Source organism: Glycine max, chromosome 15 (genome assembly GCF_000004515.6).
Source record: "Glycine max cultivar Williams 82 chromosome 15, Glycine_max_v4.0, whole genome shotgun sequence".
NCBI lineage: Eukaryota > Viridiplantae > Streptophyta > Magnoliopsida > Fabales > Fabaceae > Glycine > Glycine max.
In genome coordinates, this window is record NC_038251.2 from 6298996 (window position 1) to 6320896 (window position 21901).

Here is a 21901-nt window from a genome sequence, read left to right on the forward strand (position 1 = left end):
TGTCCTTCGAATTTGACAAATTCCAGGAATCTCTCAGTTCAAGTTGCGAAAATCGTCCCTCAGAGATACAAAAGTCAATTTCCCTTACTTCCTGCTTTGTTATTTTTCTCATTTGTGCGCGTTGCCATTTCCCCTCGAACAACTTGCACAAATGAGGTACAGAACTTAAATAATATATAGTATAAAACAATAAGATAAGAATAGGAAATTAAGTTTATTAATAATGTAAGCTCTTATCTTATATCATGTTTGGTGTGCGCGCACTATGCATAACTTTATAAATAATAACATAAACAAAAATTTTAATGTCAAAATTATGCTTATGAAAAGTAGAGGCGATGGAGTGATTGAAGACAACAATAGTAGTATATATAGTAATAGCAATGAAGTTGCTAATGTTGGTAGTGGTAATGGGGGATTAGGAGTGACAGTTCTCTCCATATTATCTAGAGATCTCGGTGACTTCTACTCCATTGACATTTGAAGTTTTAAATTCGTGAAAAAAATATTGCTATGGAGGATCGTACTTCTCATGTCAGAAATTTTTTTTTATTGACAATGAAAAATTCAAGCGTGTGTTTATTTTTAGCCATCTTTTTTAAATACAGTTTAACATATTCATTTATATATTTACAATTAAAATTTGTCAAAAAGAGTGTTAAATTTTGTGGGATATATATATACCTTTACTTAACATATTCATCTATTGTTTTTATTTACTATAAACTCAACTTCGTTGCTAGATTTTACATGGTGTTTTTTCAATGTTAGCTGAAAAACTCCTAAGGGCATATATATTTGTTATGATTCATTTCGCTCTAAAGGCCAACCGTGAAAGACTTTTGCCAGTGTTTGGTACAATGAAGACATATAATCCTGTAGTAAAAGGTTCACGGACTAATTTTGTCCACATACAAAAGGATAATCTGATTGGACCCTCATCACACACCTACATATGCGGTAAAGGCATAATATATGTGTCCAACATATACCAAAAACGATGAACACCCCCCCAAAAAAAAAGAAGCATATATAAACGAAGCAAAATGATCATAACATTCAAAAGGAACTAAAGCTGCATCTTGTCATAATCTTTAACGATATTAGCAAGGAGAGAAGGAACAGTCGTGCAAAATTAAGAATCATGTATGGTGTCTAAACTGCTGTGTCATGGTGTTTTTTAACATCTTGGCCGGGGAGAAACCTTTTCCAGGGAAACTGAATATTGTACCTAATCTAATTAAACTGATTGTATCTTTATACAGGAAGTCCTAATTATATATAGTGATTGAACAAGAAATCACGTAAATACCAAAATTCACTAAAAAAATCACATTGCAAAACTTGATTAAAAAAAATTTAAAAGTTTAGGAGAGAAAATTTGTGTCAAATATTAGGGTATGAAATAAATCTCAGAATAACTTAAAAATATAATATAATTATTAAAGGAAATAAGCCGAATTGTTTGGTGTTAACTTTCGCGAAGGTTAAGAAAGTGGTGTCAATGACTCAATATATTCTTTGAGTACTTCTGGTACTACATATTCTTTTTACTACTAATAATAAATAAATAAAAACGGGGTCGTATATTCTTTGAGTGCCTCTGGTACTCTCAATTTGTTCAATGTATTCTTTTTGCTAAAAAGGAAAAAAAATGGTGTCAATGGGTTTATAGTTTATGATCAAGCCAAAATATGTCAATGCTAGCTAATAATTGATTTTATTACGTATCTCTGATGCACGTGGGCCATTTTACAGAATGTTGTGTGCTTTTTATCTATAATATGTAGAAAATGTTTTTTTTACAGCATAATATAAAGAATATGTAGATATGTGTAGATGCCTCCTAAGGTGTAAGTTTTTAAATGTTGTAATTGTAATTTGAATATGGTCATATGGCGGGAATGGAAAATGGAGTGGGGTTAGTAGCGATAGGTGAGGAAGAATAAAGGGGCGGGGGAGGGGGGACATGATTGACACTTTGAGCTAAGGATTACAACATTTTTATTGGAAAACTTTAACATTTAAAAATCATCCTTGACATTGATTAAATTAATTCAATTCTAAGTTAATTGATTCCCTCACGCTTTGTTTACTATAGCAGATTTAGTAAAGAAAGATAGGGTAGAGAGAAAATTGGTAGAGAAAGTCAACGGGTACCCGAAAGTATTTAATCAAGATTTTATTTTTATTTTTTGTGGGGGGGGGGGGGGGTCATTTTTCATTATAATTTTTTTCTGATCTCGACAATATTGATAAGAAATTGGGTGAGAGAAATTCAAAATATTTATTTTCATATCTACCCTTGTGCATTCTTAAATATCTGATAAAACAATAGACAATTTTTATATAAATGAACTTTTTATCTGATCAAATAATACTATCTTTTAATATTTTTAAATTAATGTTTATATTATTTTAAAAATAATGAAAGAAAATGAAAGGTAACATTAACATTATTTTTATAAAAGTCACATCTTTCAAAAGATATAATAATCTATTCAAAGAGATACTTTTCCTTTTCATTTTCCTATTCCAATTTCCAAACAATTTAAAATTTTATTTATTGTTTTTATCACATTCTCTTTATTCAATTGTTTGCTATTTTTCATTTCAACCAAACATATTAAAAAGACATAGTTTCTCTTGACACTTTTTTTTAACATCTACAAAATATAAACCTAAAATTTCATAGATAATTCAAACTCCCCTTTATTTGAGTACTTGTTAAAAACTTACAACATTTATATATTATTAAATTAGGGTGCAATATTCTCATTGCGTAATTGTAATGAAAATACAAATATACTAATAAATCAAGGAGTAAAGAGCATTTAAACCTTTTAATTTATTTTTTCCTTTTAGTTTCACCGCTCGTCCTAGGTGGTGATTAATTTTGGTTTACATAATAGACTTATGGGCCCTCAGCAAACGTGTGAAATCATGCAACGCCATAAAGTCTCACAAGTATCGCCCCCACAAAAGATCTCCTGAATATATTGACAAAGTGGAAACATATTTGTTTCATTTATTCAATTTTATATTTTGGTTTCAACATATAATCAATTGCGTTGTTTGATTGTTCAAAGGGTAAATTAAGTTGATATCTCGAGATATAGTAAAATTAAAATTTTTCTTTCGATTTTAATAATACAACCATCAACCAATATGGTTCAATGTGATTTTTAAAAATTTATATATATCGCGTGACACTTAGGTATATACAAAGCTTCGTAAAGCTAAGACACATCAAACACCGGCCATACATTAGAAGATACCCAAACTAAGCTCTAGCTCCAATGAGCAACTCTAAGATTTATTATTGAGGATTTCCTCCGTTTAACCTGAAAAACATAAAATGATCAATAAGTAATTCTTAATTAGTGTTCTAGAGTTTCTACGAACAAGAGAGCACTCCTATCTTAACTTATCCTTTCTGAACTCTCATAATTTTAACTCACTAATCAATGTGAACATGGTATATAAGCTATTGAATTTTCCTATAGTGAAATGCCCAACAAAAGTCCTATAATACTTAGTTATGATAATCTTCATGTCACTTAAGGTTGTTGCTAGTCATAATATAATAAGAGATGATAGAATATAAGAGTTGGATAAGAGTATGATAAGATAAAAGCATAATAAATCATATTCAGCGTTTGATGCATACTAAATAATCTCTTAAAAACAGTATATATGCTATCCTATTTTATATCTGAGGTTGATTAAATAATATATTAGGATATGATATATGTGTTGAGAATATTACCATTTTATTAAAATTGCATATTTATTTTAAGAACATAATTTCCAATGTTTTTAACTTTCAAAAAAATTATTTCTTGTTTTAAATTATATATAAAATTATCTTTAATTTTCCTTCTCAATACATAATTTAATTTTCTAATTAAATTATAAAATTTATATAAAAAAATAACCAAAAAATGACACAATTAGCTTTAAATATTTTATAATAAATTTTAATATTATATAACATGTCTTAAATAATTTATATATTTTCTATCACAATTTAATTTTTATATTTTATTATATTTAATATTAGTTTTCAACTTTTGATTTGATAAAGGTGAGATCTTAAAAATTGTTAATGAAAAATATCTCCTTTTAAATTGTTTTTTTTTTTTTGTGTGTGTGTGAAAAAAAAGTTGGGTAATTTCCTAACTTCTTGTTTAACTCTATACACTATATATATGTAACTTGAATCAATGCATTAGGTTAGAATACTTCTTAAGTCTTTAATAAAAAAAAATTGTTTACGATGAAACTTAATATTAATTTATTATTAAAACTTAATTATATTCAAAACGATTTTTATTGAATTTTTTTCCATATCTCATCTCTCTTATACATCTCCATCTCACTCAGGCGTTGTATGTATTTCTAACTTTTTATTTTTATTGCTATTTGCTCATATCTTATCACCCCAAGTGAACAAATGTATATTCTTGATTTATTTTCAAATTTGAAAATAGTAAAAGGAGAACTACTAATTTGCATAAAAAAGAAGAATCAATAAAAAAACAAATTAATATTTATTAGAAATATTAAAGCATATCAAAAGACTATTTTTTTTCAAATAGATACATTACTTATAAAGTATTACTTAAAATAATATTAGTGTTGCTATTACCAAAATATTTAAAAAATAATATTTTTTCTTAAATTTTATATCAAATTACTCGAATGTGTTAGATGAATTAATCATATTGTCTATTGAAAAATGTTAGGATTATCTGCATAAAAGACTTTCACAAAGAATAGAACGAAAATTAATAGATTAATATTAAATCAAGTCACAAACGTAATTTTTCTTGACTAAACCGTAGATGAGACTCCGACTGCGCAGTCATCCAAAGAATACATATGCTAAAGTCAATAGAAATTTTACAATGTTTGAGTACCAAATTGAAAACAATTAACTAAACCTGCAAACGTTGGCTTTCACTCAGACCAAAATCTAAATTTAATTGGCTCTAGCTATTTATTTTTTTTGACAAAACTGGCTCAATGTTTTTGAAAAGCAAAGGATAGAAATATTATTAAAATTTAGTTGGCTCTATGAGTTCGTCTATTTCCAACCCTTTTAAATTAAAAAATACCAGATTTTTTTTTCTCTGGACAAAGACTATATGTCATCAGTGTACTAAATAATTTGTCACAAAACGCTTTTGATTTGCAGCACAGAAGATGCGCTTACAATTATTGTTATGTAAAGCTAAAGAAATTCCAAACCAATTAATTTAAACACTTCACCCATACGTACTTTGCTAATTAAATTTACATTTAACACAAAATTAAACAGTATAAGTGCACGTACTCCGCCCCCTTCCCCTACACACACGTTCAGATAATAATAACCTTTTGCATTAGGCCAATATGAACAAATAAAAAGAATAGAAGACCAGAATCTCATGCTAAAAACAATTTATAATTACCAAAATTTCATTAGCTCACAAAGCACCGATGATTATCGATAACCAAGTTAATTAGTGCACTAAATCCAATCAGACATACTTGGACTATAAGCACCAAAGCACCAACTACAAGGTAACCGGCTAATCCATTCGGCTTCCTTGAATTAGACAAAAACAATAAAATAATTTGATAAGGTCTTAATTATTTATGCCATTTACCAAATCATAATGCCTAGCTACTATGATCGAAATGATGATCGATGACGGCATATAACATTACTTACATATTTTAATATTTTTTAATCTAAAAGAAACAAAACCAAAATCATATATATATATATATATATATATATATATATATATATAAGTTAGTGCAAATAGGTAAAAAGTGGAAATACAAATATGAGAGAGAGAAGGGAGTAGGAAAAGGGGAACAAAAGCAGCTTCAGATAGGGCCCAGAACATGTCCTCTCAAAAGACCCCAAGATGTGATTTTCATCTTTGTCCACTGCACTAACACATTCTTTTCTTTCACCTCCTCTTGTGTCTTATTTCTACCTATCCCAATTTCCAGCCACCATGTCCGGCGAAATGCATACCGATTCCGCCTCCTCGTCACGAGCCGCCGCAACCTCCGATCAGCGTCATCAGCAGCCGGCGGCGGCCCCTCTGAGCCGATACGAATCCCAGAAACGGCGAGACTGGAACACCTTCGGCCAGTACTTGAAGAACCAGACACCCCCAGTTTCGCTGTCACAGTGCAACTTCAACCACGTGCTTGAGTTCCTTCGCTACCTTGACCAATTTGGGAAGACCAAGGTCCACTTGCACGGTTGCATCTTTTTTGGGCAGCCTGACCCGCCCGCACCCTGCACCTGTCCTCTCAGACAGGCTTGGGGGAGTCTTGATGCTCTCATCGGACGGCTTAGGGCTGCCTATGAAGAGCACGGAGGCTCCGCCGAAACTAATCCCTTTGGAAGTGGAGCTATTCGCGTGTACCTTCGCGAAGTCAAGGAGTGTCAAGCAAAGGCCAGAGGGATCCCATACACCAAGAAAAAGAAGAAGAAGAACCAACTTAAGGGCCCTCATGATGCTCCAAAGTCCTTCAAGCAATTGGCCACTTGAGATCGATCGATGGATGGTAATTTTTTCGTACCATATAATATCAATTAATTAGTTGCTTAATTTATGCTATGTTTGAATTTAAATGTGACAAATCACTTGTGTGTGTAGATAGGACACACAGTGATTAATTGTGGGTCGGTAGGTAGATTAACAAAGGTTATCATATCACTATATATGATGGAAATTTGAATCCTTTTTAAAAAAGAAAAATGTCAGCTATATATGGAGTATACATAACACAAACCCTAAAAGCATAACCCAAACAAACCCTAAATTTCCATCGTTGATTGAGAAATTGTTTAGTTAGAGTAATATACTACTAGCTAAAGACCGCAAAGAATAATAATTAGAGTAGAAAGGATACCTTCTCTCTCGTCTCCTCTTTTTCACTCTCTCTTTCTCTCTCTTATCATTCAAAACACTGTTATTGCAGTTTCCTAATTAAATACTTCTCAGGTAGGCACTTTATGCTGATTTTGGGCCTATTTCTGAGTATGCTAGATGTCTTTGCTCCCCATGGCCATGCGAGCTTGATATATCATACGTTGCATGTTATTCATACAAATTGACGTAGAACACGAAACGTACTTGAATTCGGCTAAGTATTTTAAACGAAAACGTGTTTTAATTAATAAAACAGAATCCTTCTTTAAGACAATTTGTACGGTAATGTGGTCCATAAAAATTGTGTCTTGTTAGAAACATGGTATAAAAGTTAATTGTTTTATCTATTTGTCTCTCTCAGCATCCACACAAACGTTGGTTTGTTCAATGATGGTCATATGTATGTATGTTTAGAATGTGTACTTAATCTAGCCATTTGTGAATGTGAGGAGAGATTACACGAAAATGGCCTTGGACGTTTCCTTCTTGTTTGACTCTTTGTCATTAGATTGTCTATATATACTTATTGTCTCTTAAAAAATTCTATCCAGAGTCCTCCGTAAGTATACTCACAAATAGTTTCTAAAACAAGAAAGGGAAGACAAATAAAATTAAATGTGAATTTTTGTCTTATAAATAAAATAAAATAAAAAGGAAGTACATACTGTAGATATAGAGAACTAGATCAATCATAAGCTCAAACCTACCAGATTGTTCTGGTGGAAGGACATCTCAGTTAGATGTTGAGGTTCGGGCCATACATAGCTATGTAAGTGTGCATGAACTTGTCTGCTTCTGAAAATGGCTTGCAAACATACTAATTTTTTAAATGAGTTTACTATATTTTAATGGGCCACGTTTGTCGGCAATCTTTCCCTCCCTGCCTCTTTCTGTATATACTTCCATGTCCATGTAAGGTTTTAAATAATGAACCTCAACTACTGTATTCTTTCCAATCCATATATTTCAATTTCTTACAAGTCGTACATAGAGGAACTTTCCTTCAACTTGTACCTAATCTTATATTTATCACAGAGTCAGTGACATAGCAATATGAGCAAACCAAATATTTACTTGAAATTATGCTCTCACATCATACATCGCTGTCCCATTCCAAATACCTCATATTAGATCCTCAGCAGGGTGAATGTTGGCATCCTATAAACATTGTCTCGTGGTCAGTAGAAAATCGTGCCCATGATAAAGTATACTAGTATACTAAGATAGATGTCATTGAATGATATTCTATCATACAAAAAGGAAAATTTTTAAAATATACATTTTTTACTTTCATTTTATTTTTACTTTTTACTTTTTTTTACTAGCATTGCATCACTTACCTCATTCATCACTTTCTCTTTCTATATTTTTTTTTCTCTCTCATCTTTCCATCCAAATTTGGAATATTCACATGTTGAATTGATTCAGAATTAAGTTAAATCAAATTTGAACTAATTATTTTTAATTGAATTGGTTGGTTTAGGATTTTAATTTCTTTTTATATTTCAATCAATCCAAACCAAATCAATTCTGTTAAGATCACTTTGTTTGGTTCAAGTCATTGGGTTATGAAAAAAATAGTTATTATATTTTTTTTTTCAAGTTTTTATCTTTATTTGTTATTTATTTTATATAAATATTTAATTTTAAATTAATGAAAGGTAAAAATGTTCCTTATTCTTTAATGACTAATTATTTATTTTATTTGATATTTATTTTTATATATTTATCACTTTATATATATTACTAATTTCTTTATTAAAAATATAATAAAAAGATACATAATAAACATGACCAAATTAAAATACATAGTAACACCATATAAAATTATAAGAAGATCAAAATAATTAAAAAAGAAAGAAAATACAAAAGTAGAAGAAAAAAAATAAGTTTTAAAGACTAAAATGTATTAATCTAAAAGTTAAAAAATGACTAATCAAATCATTGAATTGATTCAGGTTGGAAATAGATAAATCTAAGAATTTTGAATTAAAATTGAATTGAAAAAATCAATAATTAAACCAATTTAATTGTTTTAATTTGGATTGTTCAATTCATCGGGTCAATCCAATTTGATTAACACTCCTAACCCAGATCTTTCTCACAATAGAATGGAATATTACTCGCTAAAATCCAAAAATATTTTGAATGAACAAATTATTTTCATATACCCAAAAATGAACAAATTAATTAAGATACTAGTAATAATTTTTAGATTTTAATGATAATATTTTGAATGTAAAGGTATTTTATACTTTCAAACAATCTTAAATTGTTATATCATTCAAAATATTTGATTTTTATAATAATTACTTAAAAATATATACCTAAAGTTTTGCTTAATTAGTCAGTAAAAAAAAGTTGATAGTATAAAAAAAATTATACTAACAATGTATCAAAATTAAACTAAGTTTTTATACATGTTTGTATAGTTATAGTTAAAATATTTAAGTTTGAACAAAATATTTTTTGTTCAGAAATCAACTTCATGGTTCTTCTCTCTTTTTTTTTTCCATTTTTGTGATCCATCAATAAGGCTTACTGCTATTGTAATGAATTTTTAAGATTTGAGATGTCTAATTAAGTTAGAAGTTAAGACTTTATAATATTTGATATTGATATATCCAATAAGGTGTGCATTGCTTATATTGCGAATATGCAAAACACACTGAACTAATCAAGCAAGTTATATGCAAAATTCACCTTAGCCTGTTAGGTTATTACTTAAGAAATAAGATATTGGAATGAAAGTATATATGTGACCTCTTTTGATCAAAAAGAGAAATATATATGTATAACCTCCGATAGCTAACTTAGACCTACCTCACACGGGTCCTTCACGGGAAAAGTAATCTTTAGGAGATCAGATCAAGAATTGTGCATATAAAACCAAAATAGCTACCTTTCTGCATTTAATCCAAGTAGCTAGAATATTTTATTTGATTTGAGGCTTTATCAATTATATAAAACAGGGATAACCATATTAAAAGTTAATTAATTGTGTCAAGAATTGAATCAATTTAAAACTCGAAGAATTGTTTGCTTTAAGAAAATATTTTGTTTCCATTCTCTATTTTTTTTATAAATAATTGCAAAAATATCACATTATTTTTGGCTTTGTTTCTGTCTTCAAAGATTTGCATAAGTAATTGTGAAAATAAAAAAAAAATTACTATGTCCTATATAAACTATGTCTTCAAAAATATTTTTAATAAGTTTTCCTTAATTTCCATGAACTATTTTGGACTTAATTTGAAACATTAAAACTTTAGTTACAATAATGGGTATGGCAATCCAATTATTCATTGATATAATGTATCATACAGTTATGATAGATCAATAATACTAACAGATTAATTTTTCTAAGTTGAATGACAAACTATTAGTAAATAATCATTTTATAAAGTTTAGTAAGTAAATCTTTATTATAGTGATAACACCAACAAACTAACTGCATAATCTGCACCGTGTATGGTGCCTACACGTCAATGTTTGTTAGCTAGTGTATATAGCAAAAGCGTTCAGAATCTAGTGTATATATACATATAAATATAATATCATCATGAGCTAAATGTTTACACTATGTTAGTTGATATCAATGATGTATCACTTACAGTTGATATTTGTGTTTTGTGCATCGTTATATTTAATAAACTTTTTAAAAAAGCCATTGCAAATTGAATAATCAATAAATGGTCGACAGTCACTATTCTCATAATTAAAGTACCTACTGGTTTGTAGGGTGCCGTGCATGCTGTTACCTTGCAATAGTCAATTAATAGTCAATTTTAAGTATACATGTGCCTGTTTAAGCTTAATCTCAGAAAAATTTAAAGGTGTATAATAGTCACGTTGGATAAGTTTTACTTTTTTTTTAAAAATAAAAAGTGTTCTTTAGAAGTTAAAAAAAATTGAAGAAAAATTTAAATGAAATTTATACCATAAAAACACTTTTGTAAATTTATCCATGTATTTATATGTTCTTCATTTGTATGGCAATAAAATTTCTTAGAAGTAGACATTGTGTTTAATGATTTTTTTATTGATAAAAGTACAAAAGATACCTCAACCCATTTATCAAATCTAAACAATCAAATAAAATGTTAAATCGTCCAAATTTCCTATATGGCCTTTTTTGGAATCCGCACATGCCCAATACAGAGTGAATATGGATTTAGTTGGATCTACATCAAGCAAGCATGAAAGGTGTATTATGTATAAAGTTAGAACTAATTGGACTCTATCCTTATAAATTCATTGACAATTTTATCAAATTGTCTATCATGTTAAAATTATTTGTGATACAATATGAATGATTTTCTTTATCTGATGATGATGTATCTATTTTCAATTATATCTATTAAGAAACTCTATCTTTGAGAGTCTAATTTATATATTTTTTTCATCCAATTTTTTTTACAAAGATAAAAATAATAAATCGCATTAAAATTGGAAATGCATGAAAATAGGCTAAACGAATATCAATCTATTTCTAGCAATGATTTCATTTAAATGTTCTTTTTCAGTTCTTTAGAAAATAATTATTTTTCAAAGCACCATCCCCTAAACACTATATGGGTTATTAGATCATAATAAACAATTAAGCATAGAAAATAACAATAGAAATAGAATTGCATTAAGTAGATAATAAGAAAGAGTTATATTATAAGAGTTGGTCTATCAGACTCCCAACAATGGGATTTAGCCTCTCATTGACATGAGAGTTACACTTTAGGAGCTGATGTAGATAGAAGAAAGGAAGTGATGAATAAAGGAAGAGAAGGAGATAATGAACATAGAAAGAGAGTTTCCCCTATTTGAGATACTCATGCTTAGGATGTATTCATTACAGAACTCTGAGTTTCAGTGTGTTGTTTGGTTTGTTTCATACTTCTTTTATAGGTCTAAAGTAGCTTAAAATTCACCTGAAATTGCGTTAAGCGAACCTTCTAGGCTTAGCGAGTATAGTGATGATCACACGCTTAACGCGAGATTCGCGCTAAGCGTGAGCTGGCCGATAAGCAAGGAGACGTGTTGGACCTGTCTTACGCGCTAAGCGAGCTGTCCCAATCTTCAATTTTTTTTTTCAAAGCTTTTTCTTCACGTTTTTATATCAACATTCCTCCAAAGCACTTAAAATTTTCTTCTTTTGAATTTTGCTGGTCAAATATTACAATGATATCAATTTTTTCACTATTTCATTAAAAATATCGTTAAAATGAAGAAATTATAATCATTATTCACTAAAATTGACTATCAATTTAACTCAAATTTCACAGTTATTAATCCTTCTATACACTGTTTCAACACTCTCCTTCAAGTTGAACTGAATTCATCTATTTGTTGGGGGCAGTTATGACTTGTGTATCATTTTAGTCCCAATACCTTTTTCTTTGGTTTGTCCCAATATGGGGCTTTATAGTTCTTCAAGGCGTTACTTCAAGATCTGGCCTTGCCACATTAGTAAACACATTCCAGGGGTTAAGCATCCTATTAGTAAATGAAAACTGTACTACTTCTATGTTTGCTATATATAACCCAAGTCTAAGAATTTTAATGGTTTCAACTAGCCTTTCATAGTCCAACTTTTCATTCTTGAAAATAATTTTAAGTTCATATGACCATATAGCAGTATATGAAGAACCATACCTCCTTAATCTTGTAGTGAATGTTAAAGAATACACAATTGAGATCATGATTTGGACCAAGAATTCTTCTTTTCAAGGTTACTCTTGTTTGAATATTGTTGATCAATAAGATTTTTCAAGAATGACACATTATTGGTCTCAGTGGTATAGAAGTTTCTTAGAATTTCCAGAGCAAACTCCTGTCTATTGTTGAGTCTTCCTCTTGAAGAAAGTCCTTTTTTGAATCACATTTATGTATCAGCTTCCTAATTATACTTAACAAAAACTGAATTGAATAAATTTATAAATTCATCATATAATTATTTTTTCCTTAAAAAAAATCCTTTTTCCACTTTATATTCAACACCATTGCACATTTAACTATCCACACACCTACAACTCTCACACTGTATCATTCTCATATATTTTCTCCCAGGTAAACTTTAACTAGAATTTTTATTGATTAAACTATAGGAAAATTGTTTTCTACAAGTAAAACCACTAAAAATTAAAACTATCTTCCTAGGATGAAAGGGTTGTTGGGAAGGAAAACATATATTTCCTGCCATATAACTCAATCAAACTATATAATAGATGATTAAAGTTAAAATTAGGGGAAATTATACTTGTAATTTCTTACTTTCTCAAGTTACTTTTTAAAACTTTTTTATTATATATCACTAAACTCCTCTAAAGTTTGGATTATATAAAAAATGATATAACTACAGTTAAAATCGTGATTAATAAATATAAAACTCTAGCTAAATTAAATAAAAAAAAATATTGAGTGTTAAGTGTTGCAAAAAGAATGAATAAGGTCCCTGTGATACAAAGTACAAGATATATAAGTTAAAGCGTGAAACTATAAAAAAAAATAAAAAACAATAGAGTGTACTTTATCCTAAAAGTTAAACATCCAAAATACATTACACCGAAGGATAAAACTTTTATGGTACCAAACAAGTTGGATGAAAACATGCACCATGATGTCTTTGATTTCACCCAAACATATTACAGCTTTGTTTTATTTTTTTGGTTCACATTGCCATGTTTATATGACTACAATATTCGTACTGCATTGGTCCTAAATTTTTCGCACCATATAACATCTCTTTAAGTATATGCAAGTTTTAGATGTACGTAACCTAAAGAGGTTTGGTCAGTTGAATGAGTGGAAACGCATATTCTGATCAGTCACTATGCAATTTCTGATGTTTGGAATGCATATTTGCATACATCCAATAATGGCTATAAGTTTTTCGAAAATGCTTCTATATATTGCAAGCAATTTTAATAGTGACTTTTCACTCTGATTATGTGGGTATTAAACTATAAGTTATAGCATCAAAAGGATGTGATTAATATGTAACAAGTCACTTTTTCTGAATACTCTTTGCATGCAGGACTGCAAGAACGACTTACTTGGATTGGGGATTTAATTTGCCAAAGTGAACGAGAGCATGTCGTAAAAGTATCATCTCTACTGCTGCTTCGACTAAAAATGATCAAAGAAAGATATTAATATCCCACTTAATTAGTACGTAGTTCTGAACATCAGAATAATCCTTTTGGAGCAAGTTTGTAGGTCTTAAATATATGATCGAAGTTCAACCTTGTAAGTTCTTTTCACATATTAGACCTCATCCCCAAAATAGAAACGGTAAGATCGAATGGTTAGATTTACAGATGTTTACTACTTTTATTACCACTGTTATATATTACTCTCTCAAGTCTCACACATGCACACACAAATGGCAATCACGCATGATCCAAATTTCCAATAATTAAAATCTTCAATCTCATAACAAATCTCTTTTCGATTCTCATTTTGATAAACTCCATTATATAATTCTTAAACAGTAGTTTTCCTGCTGATCTTTGAAGCTGTTAACAATGGGATCTGTCATATGGTCATTATTTTAGATGATAATCTATGATATTTAGTGTAATTTATATACATCTTAAAGAAGCAAAAAGGTTGCTGCATTTGAGGCATTGTGTTGGAAGAAATGCGTTTAAGATATCCAGAGAGTACTGTGTGTGGTCATCTTGCGAGTACTTAATGGGCTTCATTTTGATATCGAGTATCCATTAGAAGAGTTAATTACGAAAGTTATAGGATGTGTTTGGTTGAACTGAATGAATTTAAGTGTTTTATGAAAAGTAAAAATTTATAACTTTTGATTTTGTTTGGGGTCTCCCAAACAGAAAACCAAACATGCAAATAGGCATTGCAGTTTTCAACCATTTCCCCCGTAATTTTGGCTATTCAATTTGTTCACAATTAAATAGATCCTCATGAATTTCAAAAATGAAAAAAAAAATCCTCGTGCATATATTTCTCACCATTTATTAACTAAAGCTACATAGAAAAGTCAAATTTCTTTTAGGCTTTTTTGGAAATTAAATTATAGAAATTATATTTAAAGAAGAAAAAACTCAGTCGAGATTTATGAAATTATTACTTTAAAGAAGAAAAAACTCAGTCGAGATTTTCTATTGGGATTGGGAATCGGGATGCTTTGCTTGTTATGTATTTTTTTAACATAGACAAGAAGAATCTACACATCTTATTGCCTGTATGTTTATTTTGTTATAAAACATCAAGTTTTGTTTAAAAATAATAATTTCAACGTCGCAATTTATGAAGGAGTGATAAGCACTTAAATCGCTTGAAAATTAAATTCTGAAATGAAACATTTAACAAAACTAAACTTTTTTTTTTAAAAAAAAAATGAACAAGCAATCCTGTCATTTTGTAACCAAAAAAATCTTGTGATTTAGATTTTAGACCCAATCCTTATTTTGCTTATTTGTTTTTCACATACAGCAATGTGTAACGCCTTTATTGGTTGTCATTTCAGCAAAGAGTTTAGATTCTCTGCAGTGGTGCAGCACCGGCAGCAACATCAACATGAGATCGAAAATGCAAACTCGCACCAAGGTGTTTTTGGCGTGTTTGCAATTTAAAAAGAGTTCAAACATGGCACACGTACTCTTGGTCTGAATTTGTATTCTACAATATGGGTTATATTTTAAATTTTAAGCATAAAAAATTTTATACACCTTATTTTATTTTCACTTTTCATGGCCTAGGTTTTTTTTTTGTGAAAAAATGGACTCTAGTTGTTTTAAAAAACGTAAAACTGACGTGCAAATATTGTTTTTTACGCACGTTCTCTAATATCTACCTATCTTAGCGTTTGGAAAGAAGCAATCGGGTATTGAAAAGGGACAAGGGAGAACATTTGGCATAAGAGTGTTATACACTGGAGCAAATTCTATATCGAAGCCGAATTAGGCCTAGTACAGTTGCTGAATTAATTTATAAGGACTAATAAAAACAAATTAAAGGCTAGCTAAAAGAATCCAAAATTACTCCAAAATAAATTTCTATTGGAGATATTCCCTCATGACAGTATATCAGCTGAAGATATGTACTTTCTCACCAAAGCAAGACAGCATTTCAAGCACCGTCAACGAACCATCGCCCACTTGGCTAGCTATACATATCTGCACCAACGAACAAGTTTGTCATAATAGTTCAGCAGAGATGCGAGTCGTGTAAATTGAGACATGTTCTATCACAAGTTGTCATCACTTCTTAAGTACCAAATGCGTAGACCGAAAGAATAATACGCAACTACTCCTCTTTTGATATTATTTCACTAGTTATACAGATCATATCGTAGACCATCAAGATTCCTACAACCACAAAACTATACTGTATGTTTCAAGTCAAAGAAAAGGACACATTTACTGCAGTCAAGCCACTACATAATTGTAAAGGCTAAAAAATCTTTTCTAAACTTACAACACCTTAGCTTGAGCAGCTGGATAATATCTATAATGCAATGAATTGTAAGCAAAAAACATAAATAGGCTTTGAGTCAGAATATTTCTCCAAAGCTAATATGTATCTGTATCCTAATTAGTTGAATTATTATCTTGCTCAGAATAATAAATACAATAAAGCAAGGTTACATGTGTTTGTTTTCTATTGTTGAAAAGGAGCCTAACGTACATTTACCAATAAGTAACTAATTCATGTTTTTCCATGTACATGCTTAGGAACGAAAATCCAAACACGCTAGTACTCATCCCATCAAAACCTTGTATCATACTGTCATTGATCGCTACCCTTTTTAAAAACATAAGCTTATAAACTTAAGACAAAAATAACTAAAACCCCAAAAATCATCAATGACTCCTTATTTATTGAATAGTATCATAAAAAATTATGTTCACATTAAGAACAGAACATCTTAATAGCATTTTTCTTAAATTCAAAACAACTAGAAAGTTTACACTTGATAGCATTAGTCTGAAATCGAACCAAGAAAATTTGAAAAAGAAAAAAAAAACAAAGGAGTAATATTACCATTTTTTCAAGCAAAAAAATAATTGTCTACTTACATTTTAGGCCACCCAAAGGATATAAGCTATAGCCCTACCACATATAACCACTCGCAAGAAACAGAGTAAGAAAATAAGACAACATTTATAAGCATATGTATTATTGCCATTTTCCCCATTGTTTATATTTTTATGAATATTATGACTGAAATCTTCACCAAAAGAATTAGCCTACTAACTATACAAGTTTCCAGTTCTCCCATTATTCTTTTTCTCCTATGCGAAAATTAAACTTCCACAAAACCCCATACCTTCCGAACCAGTAACTCATCACTCTCCTTTGTTCTTAAAGCAAACCATGTTTCATACCTATTCATAGGAAGAATGGAAGATATGTTCAATCTATAAATGTAATACAAGAAAACTGGAGTGGTTAAAAGGATCAACCAACATAAGGACAAGTAACCAGAAGCCAAGCCAACCCAACTAAAGGGAGTCAAAGCCAAAGCTAGCATCAAACTTTCATCCACACACTTCATGTTCTCAGCATAGGACCATCCCTAAGTTTCCAGGTCAGCACTACTTCAGCACAACGCATTCTTGCTGAATTTGAATTCATACACATTAGATATTAGATACTTCTCTAAAATTGTCTCTTTTCTAGTCTTTTTTGGGGCTAATTTTAACGAGCTAATCAGAGAGAAACCTTCTAACTTCCCTATTCTGCTGAATAGTATCTGTAATCAGGAGGAAAAAGACAGGAGTTGCACCACGCCAAAAACACCAAGCTACACAGTTCCTGTTAAACTTGGATACATCAGTCCTACCCTTATTTTGCACCTCCAAATAAATTAGGGATGACTAGGTGGCAACTGAACCCATTAATCCATCATATGTTCATATCTAAATGCAATCTATTCCACCCAATTATACTAATGTTTATTGAGCTGGATGGATGGGATGAGTTTTAATTTAAGTATGGTTAATCATTCAAAAGTTCGGTTGGATATCCATGTAATCAAACTCCCCAACCTTTTATCTGTGACCCAAACCCATCCTTTACAAATACCAGCACCCTTCACATGGATAGAAAGGTTGGGACATTGTTACAGTGCTTGTACTGGTTAGTGGTACATTTCTTGAAGACTTGAACAGTACAGATGATAGATGCAGCTTCCAGCCAGACTTCACCATTACCTATGTCTGGTGATGGAAGATGACATGTACAAATAACTAGAGAGCACAATGAAGGTTCTCCTTTGAGAATTCAAACTACACGGACAGTGATGGAGCTGTGTAAAATCAATTGTAGCTCATTAAAATTACTTATTTTTTGTAAGATTGCATCCAAACACACAATAAACATTTATAATGGCTTATTCTAAATTAAATAAGTGAAACCAAACAGACTCTTAACCCACAGTCAATAGGTGACCATGCAGCAAACTGGAGGGAAATCTGTACGAGTCCAATGTTCATTGTTTACAAGATCACATAATTCCTCCTCAGTTGATGAAGAATATACTTGAGAAAGTTAAATCCATCATGCCATTTGGGGCTCAACTATGCCAAATCACAAGATTTCTAATAACCATTCCAACAGATTCAAGAATCCACAAGTGACCTTAAATTTATAAAGGTAACTCATTAGAGTCATTTTGTAAAAATAGAGTCCTAAATTCCTTTCATTATAGTTTTTACTAAACAAGACAAGTTTGTAGATAACATGCCTAAAGCCTTTCTTGTTATTAAAGGGATGAAATGGACAATATTTCTCAATGTGGCAAAGAAATCTTGAGTTATCAATGGTATGTTATTTTTAGTTAACACAACTGTCATCATATTCCTAATTTCCATAAATTATGTAGCTGCATGGTAATACTTCCTACCCCTTAAATCAATCAGTGTGTAAGAAATATCCAAGAGTTTAACCATCAACATGTTCCCCCCTCTTTAGCTTGCATATTAGCCCACAACAACGACCCAAAACTGCATCACATCTATGAAAGTTGAAATACAGCACACATGTACCACACATGGTTTGGCAATGCATTTATAAAAGTAGAAGTACAGTACCAATTTACCATGCATGGCTCTATTTCAATCAGATACAAAAGGAAAGTGAAATATAACATTACCAACAGCCACCGAATGCAAAACTAAAAAACAAAGCTTTGAATGTGAGAATTTTCAACACACAACTACCACAAAGACAGACAAAAAAAGTAAACATAACTACACTCATCTGTTTGCAGAAGTTAATGTGAAATATATGATTAGTAAGTTTGAACATCAAATACAAGCTGACTTCCAAAATAAGAAGACATACTAAAACAAATAACAATGAGAATTCATTTATGTAGGATAGTTCAGTCAAAAGCTTTAACATGGTCACTAGCCCCTCACGTTAATTGTCAATGTCACAAGAGCTTGAAAACGCCATTATAATGCTAAATCATCTGCATCTTGCAGAACCATAAGCTTTAAAGTTAACAAGACGAGCTTAAAGCCTCAACCATTTTTATAGAAAAACAGTTCACAAAAAAAATCTCACCATCAACTATGATATAAATAACCTGCCAAAACGATGTACTAAAGTGCACCACATGCTAGTATATTTAATTGCAGGACTACAAGAAAGAAAACCAATTCAGAGCATTCAGCGCACCCTCTAGAGTCCTAAACAATCTATTTTTCTTTTCCCACCAAAAAGGAACTCACTGAAGAATCCTCTAGCGACCCACTCATCCTCAAGTCCAAAACATCATTCATTCGTTGAAAACAAAACACTATAAAGTACAACGTGTGATCAAATCAAGCCAAAAGGGAAAGAAAAAAAGGGGGGGGGGGGGGGGGGGGCGTGCAGAGAAATGTTGTGTATCTCACCGTTAGAGCCAGATCTTTTCCCGCGCTTGATTCTCTCGAGCTGAACCTGTGTGTCCATAAACATCTCCATCCTCTGCACTTCAAGATCTTTAGCAAACTGCATCCTCTGTTTCTCCAAATCCACCATCTGCCTCAGCTTCTGCGCCTCCATTCTCTCATACACTTCACCAAACCTCTCTATCGCCTTCGCCAACCTCCTCATCCCTTCCCTCTCCTTCTCCCCTTCCTCCACTTCGCTCCCCCTCCCTTCCTCTTCACATTCTTCCTCCTCCTCCAAATCCTCCGCCTCATCCTCATCTTCCTCCTCATCAGCCTCCGCCGCCGCCGCTGCGGCAGCCACGGCGGAGTAATTCCTCCTGAAGTAACCCTCGTCCATCGCCGCTGCCGCAGAGCGCTTCTGCGGCAGCGCGACGGCCGTTGGCGGCACCGAAATCGCAGGAGAAGAGGAAGGGTTCTGGTTTTGGTTCTTCCGATGCGGCAGCAAAGGAAGAGCCACCGGCGGCGACGGAGACGGCGGGGAGGTGGATTTCTTCGCGCTAAAATTAGGGCCGATAAGAGCGTCCAAGCGCTCGTAGAAAGGCCAAGAGGAAGAGAGAGTACCGTTGGAGGCCGAAACCCTAGCCTTCTCGATCTTGTACTTCTTCTTAATGGTGTCGATGCGGTTCTTGCACTGGACGTCGGTACGGTGCGTCTTTTTAGTGTGGCCGTGGAGCGCGTTGACGGCGTCGGCGACGTCCTGCCAGTCCTTCTGGCGGAGGTTGCCGCGGTTGAGCTCGAGGTAGCGGCGGCCCCAGGCGTCGACGAGCGTGGCGGAGGCCTCCTCGGACCAGCAGTCCTCGCGGACGGGGACGGGGCGGGACGGCTGCGGCGGCGGCGTGGTGGAGAGGGAGTCGTGGAAGTCCGGCATCGGAAAAAGGAAATTAGGGTTTGAAGAGAGAGAAAGTGAAAGGGAAAAAGAGAAAGAGAAACGGCAAGGCGAAAGAGTGGGAAGGGTGGGGGATAATACGGTACGGTCGCCGGGGAGGGGCGCGTGTTGTTGGGGGAACCCCCAGTGTGTGAGTGGCTCGCGTCATCGAATCGGCTCGGCTTGCCCGCTACAACTACTACTATCGGAAACACCCAATTATTATTTTTTTTCAAATTTTAAATTTCCAAATTAAAATCATACTACTACTTACTATGTCTGTTTTTTTTTTATATTTTAAAAATTATAGGGAAATAAAAATATTTTCATTTTTTTGAAATTGTAGAGGGATGGTGGTTTTGGTTTTTGGAGGGCGAGAGGGACGCGCGTTGTTGCCGACTTGACTTGCGGTGTGTGTGACGGCTCGAAATTCCGTTTGGCATTTTTCTTCTTTTTGGGTATTTTTATTTTGATTTTGATAATAATAATGCTGAGGCAAAGCAAAACTAGATAGAAAGCGTTTCAAGTTACGAAGATAAGATTAGTGTTTGTTTAATTAAGATTAAGATTAGGATTAAGTATGTGTTTGAATTTAAATTTAAAATGTGTTGCATAATTCCATGTAAATCTAACTGATAAAAACAAGTTGAACTAAAATTAATGATAATAATACTTCTGCAAACCGTATATTTCCAATCGCATTTTAGGAGTTGGTTGTAAAAAAAAAAAGGTTAGGATTAAGGCGTTAAGCTGTACCCGGCGATTGGTGAAGATTAAGATTCAGTGTGGGTATTCATTTATACCTTGCGTTACGTCTACACTCTCTTTTTCCGTTTTGTTTTGTTTTCTTAAATAAACAAACGCGCCGTGACCCGTGACCACTCCGATTCCACTGCGACGAAAATTATTTATTAATAATGGAAAAAAATGAAAAACACGCATCCATCCCCCAACAAAATAATGGAAAAATATTTATTGTTATTTTTTAACTAAAATTTGCCGTGTGCGGCAACAGATCAACTTGTTGAGAATATACTTAATATATTTAATTTAGAAAATAAAAATTTAATTTATTTTTAAGAATTTAAAATTTGTTTTAAATCTTTAAGATATTATTTAGATTTTAAAATGATATGAATTTGTTTGGATAAAGATAAGATTTAATTTTATCTTTTAGGTTTAGG

General features: G+C 31.8%; 2 protein-coding genes across 3 annotated transcripts; one reads left to right on the forward strand and one right to left on the reverse strand.

The window, feature by feature from the left end:
* The first annotated feature begins 5945 nt into the window (after nt 1–5945).
* On the forward strand, nt 5946–14150 carry LOC100306082 (uncharacterized). Its single transcript, NM_001250320.2, has 2 exons — nt 5946–6576; nt 13975–14150. Exon 1 carries the CDS (start codon nt 6015–6017, stop codon nt 6558–6560), a length of 546 nt encoding a protein of 181 aa, NP_001237249.1. The 5' UTR covers nt 5946–6014; the 3' UTR covers nt 6561–6576; nt 13975–14150.
* A 1668-nt stretch (nt 14151–15818) lies between these two features.
* On the reverse strand, nt 15819–21480 carry LOC100785349 (trihelix transcription factor ASIL2). 2 transcript variants are annotated; one of them, XM_041009948.1, is made up of 2 exons: nt 19814–21480; nt 15819–16084 (listed from the first exon to the last, which is right to left on the reverse strand). In XM_041009948.1, exons 1-2 carry the CDS (start codon nt 20718–20720, stop codon nt 16071–16073), a joined length of 921 nt encoding a protein of 306 aa, XP_040865882.1. In that variant the 5' UTR covers nt 20721–21480; the 3' UTR covers nt 15819–16070. The 2 variants fall into 2 exon arrangements, with proteins under 2 accessions (XP_040865882.1, XP_006598317.2); XM_006598254.4 differs by having other exon boundaries at nt 15993–17296; nt 19814–21354.
* Nucleotides 21481–21901: the final 421 nt, after the last annotated feature.